Genomic DNA, 20434 nt, shown 5'->3' with positions numbered 1-20434 from the left:
AATTCATCATTTATATCAGGTATAACTCCCCAATGCAATCCCTCCCCTCTCCCCCCTCCCCATGATAGGCCCCAGTGTGTGATGTTCCCCTTCCCGAGTCCAAGTGAGCTCATTGTTCAGTTCCCACCTATGAGTGAGAACATGCGGTGTTTGGTTTTCTCTTCTTGTGATAATTTGCTAAGAATGATGGTTTCCAGCTGCATCCATGTCTCTACAAAGGACGCAAACTCATCCTTTTTTATGGCTGCATAGTATTCCATGGTGTATATGTGCCACATTTTCTTAATCCAGTCTGTCACTGATGGACATTTGGGTTGATTCCAAGTCTTTGCTATTTTATGCATCATTATGTAGAGTACGTATATTTTTAAATCTGGTTTATTTACCTGATTTATTTCTTGCTTTTTCATTTTGTTATTGTTGGTTGTGTTTATTTTCCTAACTTTGGGGAAGCAGAATTATTCCTAGTACCTACATTCCTGATCATGCATATTGTTAATTGAATATATACTCAAAAATAATTGTTGATAATAATTAATTTCACAAGTAAATAAACTTAGGTTTTGGTTTTAAAAAACAAATTTATTATTTCTTACAATCTTGCTATCTTGGGTAGCATAGTTCTAAGATACAATGCCCTTATCTTTCTTTGTTCATGTTAGTGCTTAACACATTTTATTATAATTTCTTTATATGACATCTCCCCAAATAGTCACTTAACTGTGGGCTCCACTAGGTCAGGAATCCTATCTTATTCATTTGTAACTCTAATGCTACCCCATTGCCTGTGCATAATAAAGTATTCAGTAAATATTTTCACGAATGAATAAAATTGACTTTAAGTATATTCTCTCTCTTTTTTATAATTCAGAATTATGGCTTGGAAACAGAAAATCTAAAAACCCTTTCTCACAAGTTGAATGCATCTGCCAAAAATCTACAGAATTTTATAACAGGAAGGAGAAGGAGTGGCCATTATGATGGGAGGACCAGCCGAAAATTGCCAAACGACTTTCTGACCTCAGTTGTGGATCTGATTGGAGCAGCCAAGAGTCTGCTTGCCTGGTTGGACAGGTAAAGTCTTCCACGTGTTTCATAAGTATCCTCTCATCAGACACCAGTTTGAATATAACATTATTTTGCATTTTCTTGTGAAAGGATTGGACAGACAGAGGAATACCAATTAATAGATGTCTAATGATGATTTAGACATTAAGATTTAATACCTCACAATATAGGGGTATTAAACAGATATTAATCCTTTATAAAATTTGATATCCAACTAAGTAGCCAATCAATAATTAGTCCGACAACTGTAAAATACCTTGCTGCTTTATAAGCAAAAATATTAATCCTTTATAAAATTTGATATCCACCTAAGTAGCCAATCAATAATTAGTCCGACAACTGTGAAATACCTTGCTGCTTTATAAGCAAAATCATTATTTGGCTGTAATAATAAAATTTATAAATTTTTGTTTATTATACTACTGCTTTGTATCCTGATGTTCTTTATTCATATTAATTGGTTGTACTTAAGGAAATGACCATTGTGATGCTGTAAACTGTTTTAAATAGGTAATTAGACACTGACACCTTCATAGCATGCCTTGTGTGTCTCCTTGGCCTCACTTCATTCGTTCTCTGTTATTAATTACATTATACTATTTTGGATATCATAAACACACTTTTAGACTTTTTTAAGTTTAGGTGACTTTCATTTGTTTTGGAACATGTAAAATAGTATAAAACTCTTGTAATATGAAATGGAAAGGTTAGATTTACATTATATACTGTATGTGGTTAAACGTTATAATGTTAAAACACATTGCAACTGTTTATTAAAAAACTAAATTTCTCTTCTTTCAGTTTTGGAATTTTTGGTAAGGGGTATGTACTATGTTTAATGGCTAAATAATCAAATTTTAAAAATGCGCTTTGTCTGTCATAAGAAACTCTGATAATACACATTATGGGAATTCTTTCTTGAATAAATGTCAGTAGGATATCCATATGTGTTCCTACACACACACACACACACGCCAGTATTACATTTTGGCATTTTAGAAACATGAGGTCTTATATTAAAAGTAAAGCTTTTGTATTTTTAAGGTGAAAATTGAGATAATTTTCCTTAATTTTATATATACTTATACATAATATAAAGTGATGATACTAAATCCAAATATGAAACACTAAACTATATATTACTAGCTTTTTGATAATTAATGGACTGCATGTTTCTTTTGCATTATAACATTATTAAAATGTAATTTTCATAATTGTCTAAACCACATTATCAAGTGTTTAATTGAATTTTAAATATATACATTCCAAAAGTTATGAATGGTCAGTAAGTAAAATATGGCTTAGTCCTTAAGTACTATTAATATAATATGTTTGTTTTGGTAGGCTTCACAGTAATCAGAAGGCTTAAAAGAACACATCCTTGATTATAATTATATCTTCTTTTACTCTCATTTTCCCTATAATTATAAATTTCCCCAGCCTTGATATTTTCATTTAGTAAATTCATTTATATATTTTTTACCCTAGTATTTGTTAGATGGATAAATTGTTAGAGTGAATAGAGAATGTTTTTACTTCTTGATGACAGATATGGCTATTTATAAAATCATACATTTCCCACACTATAGTAGTCCTTGAGATTTTATTGTACCAATTTTTTTATGGTGGCATTACTTTCGTTATGTAATAAAATGCTTTTGGTAAGTGCCAAATCACCTACAAAACACATATGTGCATACACACCTACAAAAACACATAAACACACACACAGTGTGTCAGTGCAGATTTGCTTTAATTTGAGGGATTTAAAATGAACCCTGCAAATGAATACTGCCAAGCATTTGATCTTTAACTTTAGTTTATTCCTTCGATATACAGTATTTTAGTTGAAGAATAAAAATTTTGCCCATTAAATAGGATTAATTTCATGTTAAGCAGCTGTTTTCATTTTTAAACAGCTATAAGTTTTATGGCATTACAAAATTTTTATTACATTTTGGAGAAAATGTGCGTCCACAGCAATATGATTTGGGTTTATTACAGTTTTCATTTTATGTCACTTGAAAGAGGAGAAAGAAAAATAAATAGGTAAAAAAAAAAATTTAATTTTATTCTAGATGCTGAACTAGATGCTTTATACATACATATATATACCTCGGCTCATTGAATTCTCACAAAGCAGATATTGTTATCTCCATTTTACATATGAAATGTGAAATAACTTGCCTAAAGTCATTCATCTAGTATGAAAGTTATACTTTGAATCGATTTTTGTCTGACACTGAAGTCCTGTTATTTTTTCGTTCATGTTCCTTTGTCATGCTACACCTTGTTTTGAATGCTGACTAATTCTTGAGTATTTTGAGGAAGGGATGTGGCATATAAACCTTTATTTACATTTTGCTATTTATCTTCAGAAGCTAAATAAGACTACCACTTTTCTGTTTTGGGCCTCAGTATCTGAAATTGCTACATAGAACTTCATTAATAGAAAAGGTTTATTTCGCTGTTTATGGTAAAAGTTTACTGTTTTATCTCATTTTTAACATTAATATTTAATTCTAATTGTTTCTAAAATACCTTTCAAGATTATTCTATTTTAAAGGGATCAATGAGATTTTTTTTTATATCATTGAAAAACCTTTAAGTGTTTAAGGCATAATAGTGTGCTAGGAAAATAATATTTATGACTCACAAAAACTCCATTGTCAATGGAGCTTCCATTTAAATGAGATATTCTTTCAAAGACCAGCTCCTTACATTTCCTAAATAAGATAAAATCTAACGTTAACACAATTCCGTTTTTCTCTCCTATTTAAAATATTGATTTCAGTGAAACACCAGACTTTTCCAGAGGAATAGTCTCAGAGGTGAATCACAGTTGGTAGCTTTACTGTTTATTTTTAATGCATGGTTTACTTGTCTATTTTTAACCTACATCCTACTGGTTTTGACACCTTATATTTCTTGCAGTTTTCTGTGGCTTTGCCAAATCGATCTATACTCAGAAGTTTACAGATCACTACAAGTGTTATGTTGTACAGTAACATTAGTAATAATGTTCAAAATTATTATTAAACAAAGTTTATTTTGCCTTCCATAGTAAAAGGTTTTTTTTCCTTCATTTTTACCAGTAATACCCAATTCTGATAGTTTATAAAATACCTTTTTAAGGCCATCCTGTTTTGATGGGATCAATGAGATCTCTTTATATCTTTGAAAACCTTTTACATATTGAAGGCATAAGAGTTTAAGTTACTAGGAAATTTTTGTTAAGATTTCTTTGAAATTTTTTGTCTTATGTAAGAAAATTGTTAAACTAATTTCTTCTTCCATGATAATAAACTATAGGACAAATTAATTTTATACCAGGAAAAATATTACAGAGACCAAGAAAACTGCATTAAACACTACCAGATAATGTGATTCACTGTTTGGTCTTATTTTCTCTCATGTGCTCATTGCTTCTCACTTGGCACTAATTATTCCAGGGAAGAGCAGTGACATTAGCACTACTATTATTCATGGACTACCCTAAGGTTTCAGCAGTACCAACCTGAGAAATAGTAAGGCATTCCAGATTTTCCTTATTAACCTCTTAGCTTTCCTTATTAGTTTCTAATTTGTTTAGGATTTCTGAACCGTTAATAACCTTTTTATAAATGTAATGCTTTTGTTTAGCTATAATGTACAAAGAATAATTTCTTATAGGATCATAAACTTTTGCGCCAGAGAGAAATATAAGCATTGTATTAGCTATATGATGATTTAAGGAGTACAGTTGCTTAATTTTTAAGATCTAAATAGGATAATTCCTGTAACAACCACTTAGCAATGATCCAAGGATTATATCTTTTTTTCTCTTTCTGGCATCGAAAAGCTTTCTTGCTATGAATTTAATTTCCTTTAATTAGAGTTATTGTGTTCTTCTTGTAAGTACTCTGAACTCTACTTGAGGGTTTCTTCACACTTAAGAACAGTTTCTTTATTTTTGTTTTTGATTTTGTTTTTGTTTTTGTATATGTGTGTGTGTGCATGCGTGTGGATCATGTTCAGTTATTCTACAGAGATCTATTGTTTTTACTCTCATAGATGATCATTAAGCCATGACTGAGGGATAATCTTTGGTAACCCACAAAGATTGGAACGCCACCTGACCTTTTACCCTTATTTATATGTAGATGCAGCCCAAATCATCATACCAAACCTTAAAATCTGCTGGCTAAGAATGGCTGTTAGTACAGTTGTATGTGATTTGCCTCTAAGATAAAAACTTTAGGGTAATTCTAAATCACTATAAAATAAAATCTGTTTTCCTTGGTATGTATTTAGATTTTTCTTTTCATTTTTTCTTGAAATTTAATCTTGAGTGAGAAGCTTGTCCTACTTAAAATATGAATGGTCAGGAAAGTGGAAAACATGCCTTGGAATTCAGTTTGCTATAAGCATTTAGTGATCAAATAGGTTTTTTCTTTTCTGTATTTGAAAATCAAGTGAGATTCTTTTAAGTAGTTATGGTAAAACAAAATGAAACAAACATTCTGTGCATCACCTCATCACTTCTTAATGAAATTTTAAGATTTTATAAACAGACTCTGACCTTTTCAAACCTAGGAATCGAAACTCTTTTCTAATCATGCCAGAAGCATTTTTGAATTCTTAGTTTAAAATGCCAGTTTTTATGCTTCAATGCAGCAAAAATGGTCTCTACGTAATTTTTTTTTTTTTTTTTTTTGAGACAGAGTCTTACTCTGTCGCCCAGCCTGGAGTGCAGTGGCATGATCTCGGCTCACTGCAACTTCTGCTGCCCAGGTTCAAGCAATTCTTCTGCCTCAGTCTCCCGAGTAGCTAGGATTATAGACACCTGTCACCATGCCCAGCTAATTTCTGCATTTTTAGAAGAGACGGAGTTTCACCATCTTGGCCAGGCTGGTCTTGAACTCCTGACCTCATGATCCACCTGCCTTGGCCTCCCAAAGTAATTTTTTAAAATAATGATATTCTCCTAGAAGTGCTTATATTTTTCATTAAAAATATTTTTATTAAGTCACCTAGAAAGCATCCTTGGTCATCATTGTCTCCTTCCCACCTGGCCCAGAGATGCTTAAATCCAAGTTGTTTCTCCAGCTCTCACCTACCCCAGGAGATCAGGATTCCACTGACGTCCTGGGCAGCCAGTGAATTTAATTTTCCATGAGAAACGACAGAGTTAACCTGTGGCAATAGGAGACCTACTTCATGTGGACCTTTTTTTTCCTTCAGTTTAACTTTTCTGGAACAGTGTGCTGCGTAGTTCGGCCTGAGTTTGTGCAGCTTGTTAAAACACCTCTTGTGTACACTATGTTGAAGCTCCACAGAAAAGTCATGGGACCACTTCTAGAAACCTTTCAACTGTCAGGCCTGTCAGTCTCATGACAGCTTGTTGGTTGTGCCAAACACTGTATTTGGGAAAGGAAAGCCCAGATTTGAATGGGTCTTTCCCCTGGGCCTTATCCTATAGAGGCATTTGTAATATGGAGAAAATAATTTTTCATTTTTGCTCATTTAATTCTATAAATTCTCTTTATGAATGAATTTTGTGTTCTTTAGTTCTCCTTAAAAGAACTTTTGAATTATAAAAATCTTTACCTGTCGAAAAAAAAATGTTTTTATTGAGGCCTTATTTATTTTCTATAAATTAACCTATTTTAAGTATACAGTTTGATGGGTTTTAGTTAATTTTAATAACACCTATACAACCACCTTTACAATCCAGTCTTAGAAATCTTCCATTAGGATGGATTTTTAAAAGTTGGTTTCTGCTTACAATTAAAGAGGTTAATTTTTTAACTGAGAATTTTGATTAATCACGTTTTTTTCTAATTCAGTTTTTAAAATTCTTATGTCTCCTTTTATTTAAGTAAATTATCTTGAAAAAATATACTGGGTTTTGGAGTAGGAATAGGTAAGTTCATGAAAGAGAGCCTATAATACACTGTGGTATAGTCATGCATTGCTAATGATAAGGATTGGCAATTTTGTTGTCCAAAATCATAGAGTGTGCTTGCATAACCTAGATGGTACAGCCTACTACACACCTAAGCTGTATGGTATAGCCTGTTGCTCCTAGGCTACAAACTGTACAGCATGTGACTGTAGTGAGTACCATAGGCAGTTGTAACACAATGGTAAGGATTTATTCCGTATCTAAACCCAGAAAAGGTACAGTAAGAATACAGTATTATAATCTTATGGGACCAATGTGGTGTATGTGGTCTGTTGTTGACCAAAACGTCATTTTATGCAGCACATGACCATATATAAAATCATTTAGAAAACAATATGTTAAAACCACCAGAAAAAGAAAGGGCCATTTAGTAAATTATAGTGGGGCACTTGGTTAAGCCTTTGGAAAATAGATAATGATAGAGCACTATCTATTTTTCTTCACTAAAATAAATTTTAGATATATCAGATATCTAAGAAGAAAATATAAATTTACAAGAAAACAAAAAAAATAGGCAAAAATGATTTCTAGATGTGAAAAGACTTTCTAAGTATTTTTAAAATGGAATAAAATACAAAGGAATGTACTGTTGACTACATAAAAATGAAAAACGTAACGAAGTATAAGATAACAAGCTGGGAAAAATATTTGCAACAAACAGATATGAAAAGCAGAGGGTTAATGTGTAATGTGTAATATTCATATATGAACATATGTGAATATTCATATTGATAAAAAATAAAACCCACCAAAGTGTAACAGATGCGCGTATAAGTAGGTAAATCAAAAAAGAAGAAACAGAAATCACTGGTAAGATGTATATATCAAACAACAGAGCTTTAAAGTGCGTGAAGCAAAAACTGACAGAATGAAAGAGTAAATAGACAAATCCACAGTTGTAGATTTCATTTCCTCTTTCTCAAGAATAGATAAAATTAAAAAGAAAGTCAGTAAGATTAGAAAAGCTGAGCACCACCACCTAACAACAGCATGTAATTGACATTTTTAGAGCACTTCATCCAACAACAGGAGAAAAAAAATTCTTTTCAAGTACCCATTGAACATTCACCAAGATAGACCATATCTGTATCATAAAACAAAATTCAGCAACTTTAAGAGAATTGAAATCAGATGATAAAATGAAACTAGTAACTCATACAGCACACTTATAAGTAATCCAACGGTCAAGTCTCATGGAAAATAAAAAGTAATACATTGAACAGAATGAAAAAAGACCAAATCATAATTTGTGGCAGACAGCTAAAGCAGTACTGAAGAGGAAGTGTATAGCACTGAATGCTTATATATCACAAATATATATATTCAAAATATATCAGGAATATATGTAGTAAATATATCAGAAGCACTGAATGCTTTATATCAGAAAAGAAGATCTCAAATCAATCATTTAAGTTCCCATCTCAAGAAAATAGAAAAATAAGAACAAAATAAGCATGGAGCAATAAGATCCTCTTAATGATAAGAGCAGAAATTAGTGAAATTGAAAACAAACAATAGAGAAGTCAATCAAAATGTAAAGGTTAATGAAGGAATATTACAAATAACTTCACACATAAATTTGGTAGCTCCGATGAAATAGACCAATTCTATTACCTAGAAACGCCTCAGGGTGTGGAGAAAAGCTGCAGGCTCAAATGATTTCATTGGTGAATTTTATACATTTAAAGAAGAAATAACACCATTTCTACACCATCTCTTCCAGAAAATAAAGGCAGGAACTTTTCCTATATCAGTTTTTGAGGCAATCATTATCCTGATACAAAAACCCCCCAAAAAACAAAAAACAAACAACTGCAGACCAATATTTTGCAGGAACTTAGATGTTAAAACCCTCAACAAAATATTACCAAACTCAATATAACCATGTGTAAAAAGAATTATACACGTGACTAAATGAGCTGCTTCAAACACTTGAAAATATATCAAGTATGAAGTATACAGGTCCACCACTTACTAGTTGTGTGACCTTAGATAAGTCACTTAATCTTTCTTTACCTTATGTTTCTCATCGTAAAATGAGAATAAAGTTCCTATCTCATCATGGTTGTGAAGATTAAATTATCTAATACATGTAAAGCATTTAGAATAGTAACTGGCACATAGTGAGCCCTCAGTGAACCTTAGCAGTTGTTATTACTAGCTCTTAATTGCGAATATTCTAAGTAGATACTGTACTCAGAATCTTGGGTTCTTTTGAAAATAAACTAACATGTTATCTTTGCCTAAAGTATTCCTTTTTTGTTTTAGATATAGTGAAAATACCTTGTAAGAACCAAAGAACTTCTAAATAATTAAGAATTTTAAAAAGAGAGAAATTTGGTAGAAAGCAAACATTATATTTCCTGAATTTAATTTTCTTCCAATCATTTCTTTCAAAACTTGCCTTGAAATAAGTCCTGAATATTTTTGTCAGTATGCAAATTTCAAAACAACTTATTTCATATTATTGAAAAATACTCATTTTAGGCTACTATATTTTGGGACTTTTCAAAAGCTGTTACTAGTAATCACAATTTTCCTTTTCCCTTTATAGGTCACCATTTGCTGCTGTGACAGACTATTCAGTTACAAGAAATAATGTCATACAACTCTGCCTGGAGTTAACAACAATTGTGCAACAGGTATTAGCTGACAAACTTTCCTTCTTTTAATTTATTAGCAACTTCATATTCCAACAATGGGAAGTATCCTATTTACCAAGAGTTTGCAAGATACTGGTTTAGAAGTTTCTCAAAGACAAATCATTCTAAAGAAATGAAATGTGTAATTATTTATTGGGAAACTATGCATATAGCTCAGTTAACTTACCAGAAGATATAAAAGGAACCTGACCTGTACACATACAAACAAATGTGTCTAATAGCTTTTAACAATGATCTAATTACCTGATTTTCCACTTCGAATATTATCTAAGCCAGGGATCCCCACACCAGATGCCTTCAGGGTCCAGCAGCTAATATAAATGTTTGAATTAAGTCTGGTATAAGGCAAGGAGAAATGGAAGAGACTTGGGTGAATTGACTAGAACATATCCAAACATATCTTTTAGAGGAAATGTAATTATAGGCATGATATATCAGTGGTTGTAAATTATCTCTTAAATAATCTGTTCTTTTTCTACTGTTATGTGATGATATCTCTTTTCAGTAGCAATTTTTTCTGGGCTCTGTGGTTTCTTGCTACCTGTAGTAGCAAGAAGAATAAGGATTAATAGGTAAAATAATGAAATAAAATAGTTAAGTGTTTATTTCTTTATGGCGAAGCTATGGGTGATTTTATTTAGACTCTACTTTTCTATATTTTCCAAATGAATTTTTATTTTCTAAAATGAATTTGAGTTATCAAAAAAACAAAAAAGAGTGTTAAGTACATTGAAGAAATACCTCTTTAAGTTTGCCAAAGGAACACAGCTTAGACAAATACTTAAATTTTACCTTAAAATAAATTACCTAGCTTACAAACAGTTAATGTTCATCTAATCATCTAATTCAGCCATTATATACATACTAATCACTGCATTTGATTGGAAATGTATGAAGTGTCTGAAGACAGGAATTAAACTTAAGCTGCCAGTAAAAGAGGCCAATTTGAATAAGCAAGGTGTAGACTTGAAAAAAAATCTAGGGCATGCATTTATTACCAGGCTTTCAAGAAATCTCATCTGAACAGTTATGATGATGGTTATGCTTTGAAATATGCTATGCTTCAAATTATTTTTCACTCAGCTTTAATTATTTTTATTCCCTTTGCAGCAAGATGAGATAATCAATATCTAAAAATAAACTGTCACAAATGGCTTTTTTCCCCTTTCTAACACAAAGTGGTGGTACTATGAAGTAAAAGGAAAGAGCTTCTTGATATTAACTGCTTACATTTAAAATAATACTAAAATTAGAGGAGAAAGTTAATGTCAGTTTATTTTGAAAACCTCCATTTGCAGGAATTTGTTTAATCTACTATATTTATTTTACTTATTCCCAGTTGTGATGGGTTTGGATCATTGTATTTGAAGCCTTTTAAAGAGATTTCTCCTCCCCTCCCGAACACTTTCGTCACATAAGATTGGTTATAACGACACTTTTGAAAAAAAAGAGAAACTGGTTTTAAAATCTTAAATAGAATTCTCACAAAGAACTGAAGCTTCATTTAGAACACTGTCAGCAACTGAATCAGAACAATGAGACAGGTACCCACACGCTGCTTGTCAGCATTGAAATAATTGCCATGATGCCTTCCTTAATGGATATCAGCTTAACCTACAATTATTCTACTGTACCATTTTTATGTTCTCTACTTCAAACACAGAAATGGTGAATTAGATTGTCACTAGTTAAGAAATAAGCACAAAAGTATTGGTTTGCAAGATGAAACTTTGTTGAAGTTTAAAATACATGGGTCATGGTGGTAATCTTGGAGGATTTGAGACTCAGCCCTGTTGTTTCATGATGATTCCACATTGGACAAACCGTGTCATTGCTTTCACCCTCTGTAAACAGAAGTAATCACATCTACCTCAAAGTTTTTGTAAGAATCAAATGAGATTTATTTTAAAATAGTTAAGACTTGGAATCAACCTAAATGCCCATCAATAGTAGACTAGATAAAGAAAATGTATATATACACCATGGAATACTGTGCAGCCCTAAAAAAGAATGAGATCATGTCCTTTGCAGCAACACGGATGGGGCTGGAGGTCATTATCCTAAGCAAACTTAACACAGGAACAGAAAACCAAGTACCATTATCTTCTCACTTGTAAGTGGGAACTAAACATTGAGTACACATGGACACAAGGGAACAGCAGGTACTGGGGCCTACTCGAGGGTGGAGGGTGGGAGGAGGGTGAGGATTGAAAAACTACCTTTCGGGTACTATGCTCATTACGTAGGTGATGAAATCTGTACAGCAAACCCCATGATACCCAATTTACTTATATAACAGACCTGCACATGTACCCCTGAACCTAAAATGAAAGTTAAAAAAGTAAAATAAAAATAGCTGATGAATGTAAAGTGAAAAACAAAGATGAAAGTAATATTATTTACAAAAATGAGTAAGGAATAAAGAGAGTTGATAAAAGGAAGTAAAACGGGAACTTTGTTTTGAAAAATAAATGTCAGAGATTTTTTTCTCCTTTTGGTGTTAGTTTTCATGAGCTGCATTTACGGTGAAATCTGAATTGGGTGGTGAGGGAAAAATTCAAACATGTTGAAGAACATTTTAAATCAGATTTTGAAATGTTAAATACAGAGTGAAAAATTCCTCTTAATACTCAAGTTTTGACAATATGCTTTTTACCTGAACTGGTCCTCTCTAAACTGTATTTATTAAAACTCTTTTTCTGCTTGCTTATGGGTCTGTTCATTTCTAACCTTCTTAGATCCATTTTCCATGTTATTGGTTATCACTGGTTGTCTGAATAGTGTTAAAAACATTTTACAGAAAACTATAAGGAAGAATATTTACAGTAATCCAATCTGAATTATGCAGAAACAATTAGTGCTGTTGCTTTGGTCTTTCCTGTAATAAATGCCTTTACTTAAGTTGTTATTCTGACTTTCTGTCAGTTCTTTTGTTTTACTTTGTTCCATATTTACCTGTCAGTTGTATTTTATTTTCTAAACCTTTATTCAATTAAATGGAAAAATATTCTTTGAAGATCAGTATTAAAAATGTTTATTTTTGATGGACAGCCTCCTTTAAATTATGTGTATATGCTTTCTATTCACTTGTGTTACCTTTATAATATTTTAAATACAGAAAATAAAAGTAAACAATTTATGAAACATCCTCTAAATCTGCATCTTAAAATAAAGATATAAATGAGCATATTGAGTATATAGCCCTTTTTAAATATATTCCTGCTCAAATGTAATTTAACCATTTTATCTATTTTATCTTAATCAAGTTGTTAATTGGTCAAGGTAAATACTTGAGAAAATAAGAGTTTTTAGGACTTATTGATCTGGGATTTGTGTTTTAAATGCTTAGAGCACAAATTTGTAAATACTATTTAGAAAGATTACAAAATGTTGTTGAAATGAATAGCCCAGAAGTAACCTTTAGTTTCATTAAGGATTTATTCAAGGAAATTTAGCTTGCAGTTTTGATTATATATATTATATTTTACTTAATTACATTCATGTATATGAATAGTACTTCATTTACCTTCTTAGTTGACATTTCATATAATTAACTTTCATAATTTATGACAAAACAGTGTAGTGGGCTTTGACATGAAGTAGATCCAAGTTCATCATCCTGGCTTTGCTTTTCAACAAACAGTATAAACTTGGACAAATTACTTCATATCTCTGATATTGTTTTCTTTTTCTGTAAAAGTGGATCCCTGCCATTTTTAGATTATTGTTGAACTGTTGTGAATATTTGAAACTGATTTAGCCCACCATCTGGCATATAGTGGGAGCTTAATAAATGGCCACTCAAGTTATTTTGTGTAACAAAGGAGCCTTTGGAAATGGTAAACTCAGCTAGTTTCTTGCTCCACAGAAGATTTCAAGGAGTGATGCTCTGCTTACTTTTGGTATTGAGTGGCAATGAAGAAAGATCTCATTTCTAAAATGAGTGATTTTTTTTTAAAAAAGGATTTTTGGTATAATTCAGAATGTTCTTTAGATTTTAATGCAAATTCATTACTGTGCTTCATTTTCTGTAAGATATGTTTAAACATTCATGTTCAAATGTAATGCAGAAATTAATTTTGATTACCCGGGGATATATCATCTCTATTCACACATTCAAGTTCAAGTAGTAAATACACGTAAAGGTGTAAAATGGGGATATAAATTATGCTGGAGTAGGCAAGGTATATATTCTATTGTTAATATGGTAAGTGTTGAAAGCATATGAAAAGCCTGTCCAGGATGGTCTTACAGATGTTTAAAACACAACTTTAAATACTATTTTTACTATGTACTCAGAGTTAGTGTTTAAACCTTCCTGAATCAGACATTCTAGGTGACCTGAAAATTTTACTGGGGCTCTTGAGATTGAAACTGGGACATTTCAGACCAAAAAACAGGACAAGCTTTATATGCATTTTTAAAACAATGTGGATTATATTAGCATACTCAATGAAGGCAATATAAAAGGTGATTCTATTTTTTCACTTTTTTCTTTTAAGTTGACACATAATTGTATATATTTATGGAGTACAGAGTCATATTTCAGTACATGTATACAATCTGTAATGATCAAATCAGGGTAGTTAGCTTATCCATCATCTCAAATATTTATCACTTCTTTAGGGTGGGAACATTCAAAATCCTCTTTTCCAGCTTTTTGAAAATATACAATAAATTATTGGTAACTATATTCCTTCTATAGTGCTATAGAACACTAGAATTTGTTCCTCCCATCTAGCTGTAATTTTGTATCTATTAACTTATCTCTCCCTATCCCCTCCTCTCTCTTACCCTTCCCAACGTCTAATAATCACGGTCTACTCTCTACTTCTATGAGCTCAATTTTTTTAGCTTTTGCATATGAGTGAAAACATGTAATATTTATCTTTCTGTGCCTGACTTATTTCACTTAACATAATGTCCTTTAGACTCATCCATGTTGCTGTGAATTATAGGATTTAATTCTTTTTATGGCTGAATAGTATTCCATTGCATATATATACCAGATTTTCTTCATCCATTCATCTGTTGATTAACATTTAGGTGGATTCCTTATATTGGGCTGTTATGAATAGTGCTGTAATAAACATAGAGATGCTGATACCTCTTGGACATACCGATTTCCTTTCCATTGGATAAATACCTAGTAGTGGGATTGCTGGATCATATGATAGTTCTATTTTTGTGAAATATACATTCTGTTTTCCATAATGGCTCTACTAATTTACATTCCTACCAACAGTATTTTTTTGTTTCCTTTCTGTTTAAACAAATAATACTTTTAATTGAGTACAATTATACTTTATCCTTTAATTTTTCTTCAGCCTTTTACTTTAATTATAAAGAAGCAACATCTTTTCAAATTTTCCGTATAATGCTAATATAGTAAGTTAGAAGTTAGATATAAAACTATCAGAGATAATACCCAGATAACTTGAAGACTTTTTTTCTGAAAAAAAAAGTAAAACTAAAAATATATAGTTTTCAAAGCTGAAGGTATGTTATACGTGTGCACCTGTATCTTTTCAAAGGTGTATGTATGAGAATATTATCAAAATAGATACAAATACACATACAAGAAATTCTCATTCATGATGTTAAATACACCTAATTATTGGCAGCTGCATATTTATGAAGGCTCAGAATGAAGAGATAAGAGTGATTAAATCATTGCGTACTAATACTTAGCAAAGGACTCTTTAGAAGAGTGGGGCATAATAATTTACTATTCTTGCAGCTTTCTGATACTGGCCTGGCTTGTGAGCAAAAGCTTAAAGACTTACTGTGTATCATATTAATGTGGATGCTGAAATAGATTGTTTTCATAGGTTTATTCTTTTATAAACCAAAACTAGATTGCATGTTATCAGAGTCACTCTGCCAAAGCACTTTAAAAGATACTATCACCATCAATAATATCAGAAGGAGAATAGATGAGGGTGTACTAAACTCATCAATTCCTTTTAGATAGCAAAAGGTAGATTCTATTTCTCAGATATCTTCTTTCTTCACTGTATTACATTTTGAAATTTATGAAACTTACATGCAAAAGAATGCATATATGTATGTTATGAAGAATAATAATAAATACTCATGAATCTGCCCTGTAATTTAATAACTACAGCATTACCAATATTGTTTCAGTTACTTTTGAGCTCCTCCCCCATTTCATCAGCTTGCCTCCTCAAGGTGTTTATCATTTTATTTTTTCTTAAAATAGTTTCATATACTTCTCTAAATGTATCATTTGATTATGCTTGTCTTTGAGCTTGTAACAGTGCTGTCACTCTGTTTCCTACTTTTTTAATTGATGTATTTCTGAATTCATGTATGTTTTCTTCTGTAGCTGTAGTTCATTCATTTTCACTGCATATAATATTGAATTCTGTACATTATGTGCATACCCCAATGTGATTATCCATTCTTCTGATCATGGACATTTGGGCATATACCTACATTTAAGTATATACCTAGGAGTGTAATTACCAGATTATACAGTTTGCACATGCTTATCTTTACAGTTGTGAATATCATGTTCTCAAAATTTTATTGCTTATTATGTCTTATACTTTCATTATCTTTCTACTCTCTGAATTACTGTATTTGAGTCCTATTATGCAGCTCACCTTTGAAGAGGCTTTCATAGTTTTCTCACAAAGACCCTAAGAAGTGGTAACTTTTACCCTTATTCCTATATTACATATAGGGATACAGATGTAGAAAGGTGGGTTAGGCTATTTTTGACCCTCATGAGTGATAAACTTCAGAGGAGAGTCCCTGATATACTACCATTTGTGATGTACTGTGACTATTCTTTTTAAAGAACCAAGCCAACAGTAATAGTTCATTTAAGAAAAGATTTGCTGTGACAGACTTGGAAGCAGGAGTAGGCCCCATGCACTTCTGTGTCTCCAGTGCCTGGCAAATAAGTGTTTGTTGAAAGAATGATATAATTATTTTTCCCTTAAAAGTTCACCAAAAATGATTACGGAAATTTAGAAACTTTAGGAGTCTAGAATCAAGTATAAAGAGCTGTTTCAAAGCACTGATGCCTGAACCCCATCTAGGACCCATTAAATTAGACTCTTTGTGGTGGGGTTTGGCATCAGTATTTTTGAAGTGATGCCTCAGGTGGTTCAAATATGAAGCCAAAGTTAATAACAATTGTGCTGTACTCATACTTTAGAAGGAGACAAATACGAGGTGGGAAAAAATGCATGTAATTAAGAACAGTGTTTCCCAAAGGAAACACTGGACCATGTTTCCATGGACCATGATTCATCTGAGGAGATGTACTAGAAATGCAGATTCTTTAGACTTTACCACCGGCTGAATGATTGAGAAGTATGGATCAGGAGGTTCATTTATTTATAGGTGATAACAGCCCAGAGCCTATACTTTTATAAAGGAGTCTGGTTAGTTTTCAGTATATAACTGTAGTTACTAGTGGGTTATAGTCCCTCTGTAGTAAATACATATCCAAAAGGATTAGGCTTGTTCTTTGAAACATCAAATATAAGTTATTAATTAAAAAGTGGTTATTGCACACTTATAATAAGAAACGGAGAACCAGTGCTAGAAACTGGTGTGGTGGTAGTAGACAGGGGAAGGCACTAAGGTTAGTAAAACAAGAAGCAATAATAATCATTAGTAACATTGTAAGCATTTATTATATCATATTTTACCTTACATGAATTACATGACATAGATTTTCATACCTACATTAGATGAAAGCAGCAAACCAAATAGATTATAGTTACTATTAGATTGGTGCAAAAGTAATCGCAGTTTTCGCCATTACTTTTAATGTTTATTATGTCTTGTACTTTCATTATCTTCCTACGCTCTGAATTACCGCTTTTGTCATATGTCATAATATTAATATTACTTTTAATGGCAAAAAACACAATTACCTTTGCACCAACCTAATAGTTATAAGCACTGATTTATTAAGGTATTTCACTTCTGCTGAATAAGTAGTTTTTAACATCCCAGTCTGCTTAGGTTGGGTCAGAATGACCACCAACATCAGATAGTTAATTCAAATAAAATTAGGCCCTAACACAAGTAATAATGGATTGAAATTGTAAATGACAGCGGCAGATTGAAGAACTGGTCAGAATCAAGTAATTAGGACAAGTGAGTACAAATCAAACTTATAAAATGAGTCAAAATTTATCTGTTAAAACCAGACTGGGCCAGGAGCAATGGCTCATGCCTGTAATCCCAGCACTTTGGGAGGCCAGAGCGGGCAGATCACCTGAGGTCAGGAGTCAAGATCAGCCTGGCCAACAAGGTTTAGTGAAACCTTGTCTCTACTAAAAATACGAAAATTAGCCAGGCATGGTGGTGCATGCCTGTAATCCCAACTACTCGGTAGGCTGAGGCAGGAGAGTCACTTGAACCCAGGAGGCGGAGGTTGGAGTGAGCTGAGATCACACCACTGCACTCCAGCCTGGGCAACAGAATGAGACTCTATCTCCAAAAAAAACACAGATTGGAAAAGACTAGATTTGCAAGAAGGTAGCAGAATGTGACCTGAGGTTGATTGTGGGTAACAATATGTGAGGCTTGACATAGCACCGCTAAAAAATAACTCTCATATCCCATGAAATGAAGATATACAGCCTGGTAAATTAATGAAATGGTTATTGCATTAAAATCTGCCTTGGTTAGGTCTTCATATGCACGTCTGTCTTATGTTTCCCTTCTATTGGTGCAGAGTTGTATCAGTCAAGGTAAACTAGATTATGCTGCAGTGACAAACAACCTGAAAATATTAGTGGCTTTCAATAATGCTCATATCGAATGCCCATGCTCCATGTGCATCCTGGGTTGCTATAACTTTACTCTATACCCTATTCACTTCAAAGCCCAGGCTGATGGAGTAGTCTCTTCTAGAACATTGCTGGTCATCATGGCAGAGGAAAGAGAACATGGTGAACCATGCACTGGATCTTAAAGCTTCTGCATGAAAATGAGACCTAACACATCTACTTAGAATTCATGGTCAAAACAAGTCACATAGCCATGGCTGACTTCAGTGGCTCAAGGAAGTTTACTTTTCCCTTTACAAAATGGCAGTATATGTTTGGAAATCATAATACAGTCTGCCACAACAATCAATCTATGAAGAATTCCGGTATAGCACTATACTAGAATTTTGAGGACAACAATATTTTTATTTGAATGTAACCCCTCTCTCCTCGATATTGAAGCGTGTTTGTAGTGTGTGTGTATGTGTGTGTGTGTCACAGAGAGAAAGAGGATAAGTCAGTATTTTAAGTAGAATCTGCTGGAATATGACTACTAGGTTTGGGTAGGGGCAATAAATGACCTGTTGGGTTTTGTCCAAGCACAAAATTCTGGTTAATAATCACTCACTACTCAGCATTAGTACTAGGAAACTTAAATGGATATGGATTCTATGGCATATCTCTTTTCAAGGTGTACCAAATTAAGCCTAGATTTAAGATAGGACTATTACTTGGACAATTTAGTGTTTATTAGGGTTTTTATATCTTGTCATCATCAATGATCTGAAACTATTTTTTGCATACCTGGATATAACTGGTGCTTTTTCAAATACTGCACACAATTACTGAAAAGAAATGATTCCCTTTTTTTTTGTTTGTTTTACAAGAAAATGCAATCAAAATAGATAAAAGAGACAAACGTATAGGGCCTGAGGAATTTGTTAAACTAATACTAGAAAATAAATACCATACCATCCCTATTTTCTGACAGCCAAGTGAATAATCTTGAATTAAAGAATTAATGTTTATATTTTTATTTATGATAGTATTTGATTTTAGCTTTGCTTTGCACGCTATGTTTGAGTTTGTTACAAGGGAAAAAATGCCTCCCATTGCTTAGACCCTATAGAGTTTCCTTTTCCTTGTGATATAGTAGGTGGTCATTATCATAAGCAACTTGAATATCTGGAAGCTAGAGAGACTTTCTATTACAAGGAAATGTTAGCCTCATTCTATGACTATAAGGTTCTTGATATCTTTTCTATAATACAAATCTTGCAGTAAAAGCTCAACTATTTTTGTTAAATATATCTTCTGAGAGCATGCAGATTAAAGTTTAAAACCAAACTCACATGTAAAATGTTTTAAAAACTGTGAAACTCAGTCAGTTTTTGTATAAAATAGAAGTGTGAAGAAATTAAGTGTACCGTACTTTGCAATTAGAAATTTTATTTTCAACAATATGGCTTTATGAGTTGCATTTTAATACCTCATATGTAAAAGAAATGTGTAGTGTTTATTATGGAAAGTGAAATTAGAGAATCAATGCAATAAAATGTTGGTAACAGATAAATTCAGATTATATTTATAGAGTGTACAGAGAACCTTGAGAAAGTAAAGAGACAAGTTGAATATAGGATTCCTTCTTTGAAAATATTAACAATATAATGGGAAAGACTAAAACTAGCAAATAAATAACTGATGAAAACATAAAATATGTAAAGCTAGTAGAGTTATCTGGTAGACCATTCAAAACCATTTAGGCCTTGTCGCAAGACATGCAAAATAAACAAACTTAGTTCATAATGGGAATTAACTCACTGCCTCTTCCAGCTGTCAAAACACAGCTATTAAAGTTACAAGACAGCTATTAAAGTTACAGGGATTACATTCTCAATCTAATGAATGAATGAATGAATTTATTTATTTTCCCCAAGATGGAGTTTCACTCTGTCACCCAGGCTGGAGTGCAGTGGCGTGATCTCGGCTCAGTGCAG

The 20434-nt window shown here is 32.3% G+C and overlaps 1 protein-coding gene across 5 annotated transcripts in view; it reads left to right on the top strand.

Moving 5' to 3' along the window:
* Positions 1 to 20434, top strand: part of CNKSR2 (connector enhancer of kinase suppressor of Ras 2) — a 294707-nt gene that overhangs the window by 60674 nt on the left and 213599 nt on the right. For all 5 annotated transcript variants that reach the window (XM_023199069.1, XM_023199070.1, XM_023199072.1 and 2 more), the window contains exons 3-4: positions 872 to 1074; positions 9570 to 9657. In XM_023199069.1, coding sequence (XP_023054837.1) covers positions 872 to 1074; positions 9570 to 9657 — 291 coding nt within the window. The remainder of the gene's footprint in view (positions 1 to 871; positions 1075 to 9569; positions 9658 to 20434) is intronic.

The sequence above is a fragment of the Piliocolobus tephrosceles genome, chromosome Y (assembly GCF_002776525.5).
Source record: "Piliocolobus tephrosceles isolate RC106 chromosome Y, ASM277652v3, whole genome shotgun sequence".
NCBI lineage: Eukaryota > Metazoa > Chordata > Mammalia > Primates > Cercopithecidae > Piliocolobus > Piliocolobus tephrosceles.
This window is presented reverse-complemented; position numbering and strand designations above follow the sequence as displayed.